General features: G+C 48.4%; 1 protein-coding gene across 2 annotated transcripts in view; it reads left to right on the top strand.

Annotated features, from left to right (window-relative positions):
* Positions 1 to 4,242: 4,242 nt before the first annotated feature.
* The window catches only part of ABHD5 (abhydrolase domain containing 5, lysophosphatidic acid acyltransferase), a 43,629-nt gene continuing 37,423 nt past the window's right edge, over positions 4,243 to 10,448 (top strand). The window contains exon 1 of one of the 2 annotated variants that reach the window (XM_073678047.1): positions 4,243 to 4,458. In XM_073678047.1, coding sequence (XP_073534148.1) covers positions 4,265 to 4,458 — 194 coding nt within the window. In that variant the 5' untranslated portion in view covers positions 4,243 to 4,264. Of the gene's footprint in view, positions 4,489 to 10,448 lie in introns of both variants that reach the window. The other variant, XM_073678046.1, reaches the window with a different exon arrangement.

The raw sequence follows: 10,448 nt of genomic DNA, 5'->3' as shown, positions 1-10,448 counted from the left end.
GAATTTCAGAAAAGGAAAATCATACGAACAGTAAAATATGTCTACCCAAAAATCCTGAAGGCGATTGTCCGGTATCTGATCTGATCATGATCTCAAGCTGAAGCACACTTGGGTTATGCAGCAGGACAATGATCCAAAACACACCAACAAGTCCACCCCTGAATGGCTTAAAAGAAAAACAAAATTAAGACTTTGGAGTGGCCTAGTCAAAGTTCTGACCTTAATCCGATTGAGATGCTGTAGCATGACCTTAAAAAGGCAGTTCATGCTTGGAAACCCTTCAATGTGGCTGAATTACAACAATTTTGCAAAGATGAGTGGCCAAAATTCCTCCAAAGTGTAGTAAAAGACTCATTGCCAGTTATTGCAAATGCTTGATTGCAGTTGTTGCTGCTAAGGGTGGCCCAACCAGTTATTAGGTTTAGGGAGCAATCACTTTTTCACACAGAGCCCTGTAGGTTTGGATTTCTTTTTCCATTAATAATAAAGACCTTCATTTAAACACTGCATGTTTTGTTTACTTGTGTTATCTTTGTCTAATATTTAAATTTGTTTTGTGATCTGAAACATTTAAGTGTGACAAACATGCAAAAGAATAAGAAATCAGGAAGGGGGCAAACATTTTTTCACACCACTGTATTCTTAGTCCCTGTCCTGTGTCCTCCCTCCCCCCACATACACATTCATTATGAGGCCGTGATATTGTTATAATGAAATAGGGGGTGGGAGAAGACATTATCAGGGTCTTATAATATAATTGTGGGTTTCAGAGGATGCTATCAGGTAATAATTAAGCTTCCAGTGATAATGTCCCCCCATACTGGGCCCCTTCCTGCGATGTCTCCAAACCAGGCATCCTTCTTCACATAATGTATCCCATCCTGGTCCCCTTCCTGGGATAATGTGGCCCATCCTGGTTCCATTCCTGGGGTAATGCGCCCCATCCTGGGTAATGTGTCCCATCCTGGTCCCCTTTCTGGTATAATGTGCCTCATCCTGGGGATAATGTGCCTCATCCTGGATCCCTGCCTTGGGTAATGTACCACTTCCTTGGATAATGGGCCCCTTTTTGGGGTAGTGTGCCTCATCCTGGGCCCCTCTGGGATAGAGTGCCCCTTCCTGGGGTAGTATGCATGTTTCTGGGGTAGTGTGCTTTATCTTGTGCCTCTTCCTGGGGTAATGTGCCTCTTCCTAGGATGTGCCTCATCTTAAGCCCCTTCCTGGGGTAATGTACCTCTTACTGGGGATAATGTGCCTCATCCTGGGCCCCTTCCTAGGGAAATGTGCCCCTTACTAGGGATAATGTGCCTCCTCCTGGGGATAATGTGCCTCATTTTGGGCCCCTTCCTGGGGATATGTGCCCCTTCCTGTGGATAATGTGCCTCATCCTGGACCCGATCCTGGGGTAGTGTGCCTCATCCTGCGGTAATGTGCCCCTTCCTGGAGATAATGTGCACCATCCTGGGGTAATGTGCCTCATCCTGGGGTAGTATGCCTGTTTCTGGGGTAGTGTGCTTCATCCTGGAGTAATGTGCCTCTCCCTAGGGATGTGCCTCATCCTAAGCCCCTTCCTCGGGTAATGTATCCCTTACTGGGGATAATGTGCCTCATTCTAGTCCCCTTCCTGGAGTATTGTGCCTCATTCTGGGCCCCTTCCTGGGGTAATGTACCCCTTCCTGTGGATAATATGCCTCATCCTGTACCCGATCCTGGGGTAGTGAGCCTCATCCTGGGGTAATGTGCCCCTTCCTGGAGATAATGTGCACCATCTTGGGGTAATGTGCCTCATCCTGGGGTAGTATGCATGTTTCTGGGGTAGTGTGCTTCATCCTGGAGTAATGTGCCTCTTCATAGGGATGTGCCTCATCCTAAGCCCCTTCCTCAGGTAATGTATCCCTTACTGGGGATAATGTGCCTCATCCTAGTTCCCTTCCTGGAGTAGTGAGCCTCATTCTGAGCCCTTTCCTGGGGTAATGTACCCCTTACTGGGGATAATGTGCCTCATCCTTGGCCTCATCCTGGCCCCTTTCCTGGGGCAATGTGCCCCTTCCTGGAGATGTGCACCATCCTGGGGTAATGTGCCCCTTCCTGGAGATAATGTGCACCATCCTGGGGTAATGTGCCCCTTCCTGGAGATAATGTGCACCATCCTGGGGATAATGTGCCTCATCCTCATTACAAAAAAAACGATTCTGTTCACCTTCCCCTGGTTCCCACCTGCGGCAGTGTCCTTTTCTTTACTAGGTGCAGGAGCAAGCAGGTGTCGTTGGTGTGCGCGCCATGGCGCATGACGTCACAGCTATGAGCCACAGTCACGTGCATGCAGAAGTCAGCTGCTGGCCTCTGATTGGCCGGCGGAGTGTATTGCAGTGCAGAGAGCTGTCGGATCCCCTGCCCTGCACTACATTTAATTTCAGCTGAATGTGCATTTAAGGCCCTCCAGCTCCAGGCCCTGATGCAGCTGCACCGGCGATATGTCTGCCCCTCAGTCTATGACATTACATGATTAAAAACTGACTAGCTGAATCCTTCTAAGCTCTATGTAGAAACAGGAGGTCTATTTTCCCTGTAACAGTAATGAGTCACTGCAAAAGTCCCTGGCAGGGGTGACAAGGGAGCAGCTGGGTCAGGAGGTGAAGAGGGGAATAATTTCTGCAGGGACAAGACACTTCCGCTCATAGAGCGGAGAAAAGAGAAGAATTAGCTGGGTAGAAAGGAAAAATGAGCAATTGTACTATATAATATGATGACTGCAATATATTAAGTGGATAAAAACTTTGATGGGAGGAGGAGTGCTTCTTTAAATGATAAAATGAAAATGTTGAACACAATTTCAGCTTATTGGTTCGTTCCTCCACAACAGTCATGGTCTCTCACATGACCCCTCGGGATAATTAATTGCCCACCCTGCTGTAGGGTGTGGGGCTTTGATGGTAATGCTGTGCCCCTGATAGGTGCCAGCTGAGTGTATGATCCATGCCATGAGGGGGCTTTGGTGCCAAGTGTTATTGCCCTGGGGCCGTGGCATCGGACTGATGTAGGTCATCCGGAAACCAAGAATGTTAGTTGCTGCAGCTGGACCACTAAGGTCTCATTCAGATGGTAGTGACTCTTCTCAAAAACCAGTCTGAGGAGTTGCATCAATATTTCTTATCAGTTTGGTCAGTTTTTACCATCAGATAATCTCAGCTTTAAAAAAAAGCCTGATGATGATTTCTCACCTTTCTCGTATCAGTGATAAAGCACAGGTACGTGGCGTCCTCTCCACTCTCACACACCTTAGACTTGCATAGGTGAACAATGCTGAAGTTGTTTTCTTATTTGGCAATTTCTTTTTAAAGACAAAAATAAAAAATTGCAATAATAAAATACAATACAGCGAGTTGCCCTGATGTGAATACGCTTAAAAGAAGCTACAAAAGTGGTCAAACTGGCACAAAATGGGCATCACAGTGGGCACTGAAGGGCGTTACTGAAAGCGTAAATGACTTTGGGCCACTGATCTCACACCAGTATTATATAGTTATGCCCCGCATCCCATTCAGGTCACATTAGCCAGGCCCAAACAGGTCCTGGGCACCAAAGCCTGTTCTGATGCCCAGAACCCATTTGGGCCAGGCTGGAGTGACGTGGGGCATCACTATGTCTATAATCAGTGGCCCAACGCCATTTAGCCCTTTCAATAACGCCCTTCAGTGCCCATTTACTGTGCCAGTTTTAGGACTTTTACTGTGCCATTTACTGTGCTACTGTGATGCCTATTTTTGTGCCAGTTTTAGGACCTTTGTAGCTGTTTTTAAGCGTATTCACACCAGGGCTCCTCGCTGCATCTGCATTGTATTTTATTATTGTAATATTTTCTATTTTTGTCATTAAAATAAAATTGCCGCATAAGAAACCAACTTCAGCATCGCCAAACGTGACCGATCAGACAGAGAAGTCCTACACAGCTGACATTGAAACAGCCCTAAGACCCGTAACCCTAGCGGCACCAGTCACACGCGGGGTTTGGGCCGGTGTCCTGCAGTGTTCCCTAATGACAATCCCATCACTCCCGGATTATCCTTTAGTTAGAGGCATTTGGTGTGGAAATATTGGGACTCTACGTCATGCTGCAGCCTCCGCCTGCCCGGTGCCCTCGGACACCACCGTCCAGTTTGCCTATCACCCAGTGACTCCTCACGTAAACAACCTGCCCACATCCAACATGGCGGCTGTGCTCCGGTCACCTGACTCGAAGTCTCCGCCCCGTCCAGTGTGAAAGATGACGCAGAAATGGGCGATTCAGACGTTCTCACAACAAACCGCAGCTGAGCCGGGGACGGCGGGGATTACAGAGCCGAGCGGAGAGCTGAGTGGACGTAGGAAGCCGGTCATGGCGGAAGACGCTGTAGTGTCTGTGGCCAACGCGGACAGAGGACTGATCAGCAGCCTGACAGCGGCCGTCTGGTCTCTTGTGTACGTACCAGCGAGGCAGCTAGACCGAGAGTGAGTGCCGGGGAGCCTGTGTGGCGGGATAGTCTGTGACCTCTGTCGCGATATGGGGCTGGGACTGCGGGACCTGACCCTAGTGACCCCTGAGCTGTCCGGGGACTACAATGGCCAGCATGCTGCCCGGGGGCGCAGAAATGTCCCCATGCGGAGCTGTAGGGTCCGGCATCAGCTGCTCTGTGACCTCACATGTACTAGTGATACATTAGGTCTGCGCAGGTGGTCGCAGAGCAGACATCAGGGGGTCTCTAATCAGACATTTCTGCCTCCTGTAGGTCAGCGGCTCACAGATAAGGTGCAGACAAGAGTGCAACCAGAGATAAACTCCCCCAGACTGACCCAATAAACCAGACCTCACTGGGGTCCTCGATTGCTATAATTAAAGGGCATGAAGATCTGTAGTTCTGTTATGGCCGTAAACTAAAATCCAGTGATTGGTGGGGACTAGTACAAGCGGCGGGGGGCCGGTTACCTGGGCACCCTCCGTGTCGGCGGGGGGCCGGTTACCTGGGCACCCTCCGTGTCGGTGGGGGGCCGGTTACCTGGGCACCCTCTGTGTCGGCGGGGGGCCGGTTACCTGGGCACCCTCCGTGTCGGCGGGGGGCCGGTTACCTGGGCACCCTCCGTGTCGGCGGGGGGCCGGTTACCTGGGCACCCTCCGTGTCGGCGTGATCAGCAATCCCAGAGCTCAGCTGTCTGTGACTGAGGAAGGTATCAGTGAGTAGAAATAGTAAATCTCCAGCTCACCCGCACAAATGGTTGCAAGGAAAACGTCTATGCTGAGACGTGCTTCAGTGAGGAGAGGCGAAGGAGGAGATCCAGCTTCTCGAAAGCGCAAAACTTTTTATTCAGTGGATGTGTACAAAACAGCCATGGTGAAAAATGAAAATGTGCAAATGAAGGTTAATAAGAGCATTGACGTGTTTCTGGTACATAGCACCCTTAACTGTCATGGTGTTCAATGATGTTCATGATTAAGGGTGCTATGCACCAGAAACACGTCAATGCTCTTATTAACCTTCATTTGCACATTTTCATTTTTCACCATGGCTGTTTTGTACACATCCACCGAATAAAAAGTTTTGCGCTTTCGAGAAGCTGGATCTCCTCCACAGAGTATCAGTGACCCTGAATGTGGGGGGCTAGGGCAGCGTGTGTCCTGCGACAGCAGTTCTCTCACAGCATCTTTGGGACTTGCCGTCGTGCGACTGTTAGATCTGATTTTGCGGTAAATAAAAGGGCCAGGTTGTGACAAGCTGCACACAAGTTCCATGTTGCTTGAGGCCTACAGCAAGAGAGTTGTGTGTGACTTGCGATCACAACACACACATTGGGAGACATTTGTGGTTGTCACAGGTCACGACATGGGGAATCATCATAACCAAAATCACAATGTGTTGCTGTGATTTCAGTGGCACACGACACATGTCACGGGGGAGGTGCAGCTCCATTGAAGAGTAACTATGGCTGGACTCCTCCTGGCTTTATTAACATGCCCCCCCATACCCCAGGCGGTTCCTCCTCATCACACATCATCTCTGGTGGCATCTGGCGCATGTGCAGCACAGCACGTGGACCTCTACCTCGCCAGTGCTCTGCACATGCTTCAGATGCTGTTGGCGCTGATGATCTATACCAGTGTGTATTAACTAATCGGGGGGGAAAAACTGTCCAAAACGTTTGTGGGTAGGGTCACACTGTGATTGTCACATGTTGCTGAACGCTCGGGCCTCAAGTGGGGGCAGATGAACAGACACATTTGCTGGTAACACCTCAGTTCTTTATAATACCTACATAATCATCATTTCCTATTCCTAGCTCCTGTGGCTCTGCTGCTCCCCAGAGTTCAGTTGATATGGCTGCAGCGGTGATGTGTTGATAGACGGACCCTGTTGATACAGCCCTGTAATGAAAGATCAGCAGGCAACCCCTTAAAACATTAACCTCTACACTCATGGTCTCTAGAGGTATTAGAAGGGGTCCTCAGATTGGACCTGCGGATAGGGTCTCTTTGAAAAGCTAAAGATTCTAGTATAACAATGATTGATTTTAGGTTTCTTCTTACATAGTCTGTGATGGTATAAAGTACCAAAGTGAGCTGTCATTGTGCAGCCGTACTCCGCCTGCTGAGTAAGCCATCCTCTGGTCACGATTTGACACCGCTGCATTACTGGGATCTGTGTGCCTATAACGCAGCCCTGTTGTGTTCAGTCACGTCTTACTCAGACAGTGCTCGGTAATGTTTTTCATTCTTGTGTGTTCTATCATACTCCTCTCTTTGGTCCGGCTTTTATATGGTCCTTGTTATCTGTCTAATCCTTCAATTTTTGGGACACCTATGTAATTGATTGTAGAGCGCTGCACGCATCCACCGACAGCAGGAAACAACGGGGCCCCAGTGGTGGGACCCGCACCTGTTTACATCTCCTGGAGAAGCACAGCCTCTTTAGGCCTGGCCTTACATGTGCAGGTTTGTTAAGGTTTTTTATGCAGTTTTTCAAGGAAATATTAGAAGTTTATGTCCTTTAGGCCAAGTTCAGACGTGTGTATTTCACAGTCTCACTGGCCTGAGGGCTCGTCTCACTGGCCTGAGGGCTCGCTCTCACTGGCGTATAACACTGCCGAGTGCTCTTCGATGATTTATCAGATAGCACTCTGCCCAGTGTTATACTATGGGGCAGAGCAGATCTGTGATCATCCATCTCTTGGTGATTCGACATGAGGGAACAATCGCAGCATGCCGCGATTGGCAGCTTATATCAAACGGAACGCACCCATACAAGTCTATGGGCGCATGTGAAACATCGGACTGCACTCTGATGTCATCCCTGTGCAGTCCAATTACTGTGGACGCCGGCAATGGAGGAAATGGAGAAATTACTTTCCATCTTCTCCACACCTGTGCTGTGATCCTCTGATGCGAGAGGACCGGAGCACGGACACTTGGCTCACGCTCGCAGCAGAGCAGGAGCCAAGTGTCATTAGCATATAACATCTGATGCTCTTGCATGAAAGTATCATCGGATGCTACTCGCTAGTGTGAGCGAGCCCTGACTGTGAGTCTCTTACTCCTGTCTGAGGTTGTAAGTTTGGGTCTGGAGTTGTTTTTGTTATGGTTACTTCAATTTGAAAGCAAAATGCTAGAAAAAAAATAAAAAAAATCAGCATTTAGCTGCAGTTTCAGTAAAAAAAATGTTGATTTGCTCATGTGGAGGGGTTTTTATATGGATTAGGCTAGCTTCACGTGACCGTATTGAGTGTGATCCATTCTGGCATTCCGATTTTTTTATTTTTTTTTCCCCTTGTTATTCTGTTTACCGTTCTTATTCATTTACTTTATATTTTGATATATTGGACATCTCTGAATGCAGCGATACTAAATGTGTATTTTTTTTTTTTTTTAAATTTTGTTTTCCAGGACGTCCCTCCTGACAGCACCACGGAGGTTGTCCTTCTATCGTTATAGAGACAGGAAACACGAGAGGTTAAAAGACCCCTCCCACCCCACCAGTGTTTTTCCTGTCCCTGTAAGGACAGACACGAGAGAGACGTGTGGGAGCTCTGGAGCTTCTCAGAAGAAGTTACCTTTGGTGGGCTCAGGGGGATCTTGGGTTAATCCTCTCCTTCCCCCTGTTAAGAGATCCGGGGCCGACACCCCCTGAAGGGGGGTTCCTCAGCCGCATTTCCAGTCGACCGGGGGCTCCTGGTACTGGAGCCGCTTCCCTCCCAGTGGGGGCTCTCAGCTTCCACCGCCTGCCGGAGCACTGCTGCAGGCGCGGAGACGTCACTTCCGGTTTCGTCAGGTAAGAGCCGCAGATGATGCTTCCGGCGTGTGTTCCAGGCTGGGACGCAGGAAGCGCCGGAGGCCAGGGCGCTGCAGGATGACGTCAGGGCACCACACTTCCGGTTCCGCATCCCAGCGTGCAACAATGTCGGGAATAGGACAAGAAAAATAGTGATGGAGCAAGTATACGGCGAGGCATCCTGGGGCGTTGATTCCTGAGGGACGTCCTACAAGGCGGTACAGACATTCAGAAGACAGGGAAGGGTATATAAAGCTACCTTGATCTGGGGACAGGTATCTCATCTGTGAGAGAGAGAGAACCTCTTGATCAGTATGGAGGATGCAGGAAAGACTGTTATTCCCACTGAGTCCCTTGTGATTGTAAGTGGCCTAAGTTACATCTTAATTACTCAGGAGGTTAAACCCAGAGGTTAGATAAACTGTCCTGTATTTTTCACATTAGGAAAAGTCGGGTTCAGCCACAATGATGTCTACATCCAAGAGGACTGGCAGGTCCTCTGGTAAATCAAAAGATGCGCCATGTGTAATATTAAATTACCTGATGCATGGGTTAAACAACTCTGTGAAGGCTGCACCCTCAAAGTTATTAAAGACGAGCAGGCCTCCTTCTTAACGGCGATGCGCACCATGATCAGAGAGGAAGTCCAGGCTTCCATCTCAGGCCTCCTGCCTTCCCAGACGCCTCATCAAGGTTCTCGTACCAAAAGACCAAGGTGGGCGATGGAACAGTCCTCAGATGATGAAATTCAGTCAATAAGTTCGGAAGGAGAAATTACCTCAGAACCTTCGGAGTTGGGCAAGAGGTACTACTTTTCTTCAGAAGACACCGACGAACTACTTCGGGCTGTAAGAAGCACAATGCAGATAGAAGAAACCTTAAAGCCTCAGTCAGTCCAAGACTAAATGTTCTCTCTGAATGCAGCGATACCAAATGTTTATTTTTTTTTTAAAATTTTGTTTTCGATTGGGGAAAAGGGGGGTGATTTGAACACTTGTGGTTTTTATTTAATATTTTTTTTAAACTTTTTTTTTTTTTTTTTCTGGCTTCAATAGTCCCTTTTAGGAGACTTGAAGTGGCAATCATCAGATCGCCTGTGCTACACATAGCAGGGCTCCAGCACTGCTACTGTATGTGTAGCAGAAATCACTATCTCCTATCAATGCCGGCCAAGAGCCGGCGTTCATACGAGATTCACAGTGACAGGCACGTGGCTCTTCTGCAGACCCCCGGCTGTCATGACAACTAGTGTTCAGCGAGCATGCTCGACACTGCTCGTTACTCGCCCCAGCATCACGCTACTCGGGATGTTCGGCGAGCACCGAGCATTTCCGGGTTACTCGGGCGGGAGCTCGGGTCTCCGCCCTGCCTGTTTGGCGCTCTTTACAGAGCCAATGAACATGCAGGGATTGCCAGCCAGTCACTGTAATGCCGCAGCCATGTTATTTGTGGGCATTACAGTGATTGGCTGGCCGCACAGCATCACCTCGAGTATTTAAAACCGGGCGCCACCATCTTGGACACAGTCGCTCCGGATCAGACAGTGTAGGGTCAGTGCTGCTGAGTTAGGGAGAGGTATATAGTGCGCAATAGTTAGTGTAGGGTCTCTAAAGCCTGCCAGATCAAACAAACAGTCCTTCTCAGGACTAATATCCATCCCAGATATCAGGCAGGCAGGCTGTATAGGAGATGCAGTGGTTATACCAGCAAACGCTGCATTACAGTCCTGTGTGCTCCTGTTGGTCAAATTGCTAGACTTATCACCCCGGTCTCAGGGGCCAGGAAACCAGGAAAAATTATTTTTTTTTTTCATCTAAATCCTATATTTTTTTTTCCTCAGTCAGACTGTCAAAATACACGTCTTATTAACCTTTTGGTATCCCCCCTCCCCCCCCAAAAAATTGAGTGTGTCTGTAACTGTTCAGACACCAATATATCTATTTAAAAAAGTCTGGTATACACCAGTAAATTAGAACTGTGGTTTTGCAGTTCCACAGTTCAAATCTCTGTATTATCCTGCTTTTGGTATTTTTTTCCATAAAGAAAAACAGTAATAGTGTCTCCCTGATTGTTCAGACACAAATATATCGGTTTAAAAGATTCTGGTGTAGGCCAGAGAAATAGAACTGTGGTTTTCCTCTTCCACGGTTCTAA

This window comes from Phyllobates terribilis, unplaced genomic scaffold, assembly GCF_046119375.1.
Source record: "Phyllobates terribilis strain yellow unplaced genomic scaffold, ASM4611937v1 Scaffold_4__5_contigs__length_816908805, whole genome shotgun sequence".
In the NCBI taxonomy this organism is placed as follows: domain Eukaryota; kingdom Metazoa; phylum Chordata; class Amphibia; order Anura; family Dendrobatidae; genus Phyllobates; species Phyllobates terribilis.
The sequence above is the reverse complement of the archived record's forward strand: the minus strand, read 5'-3'. Positions and strand labels throughout refer to the sequence as shown.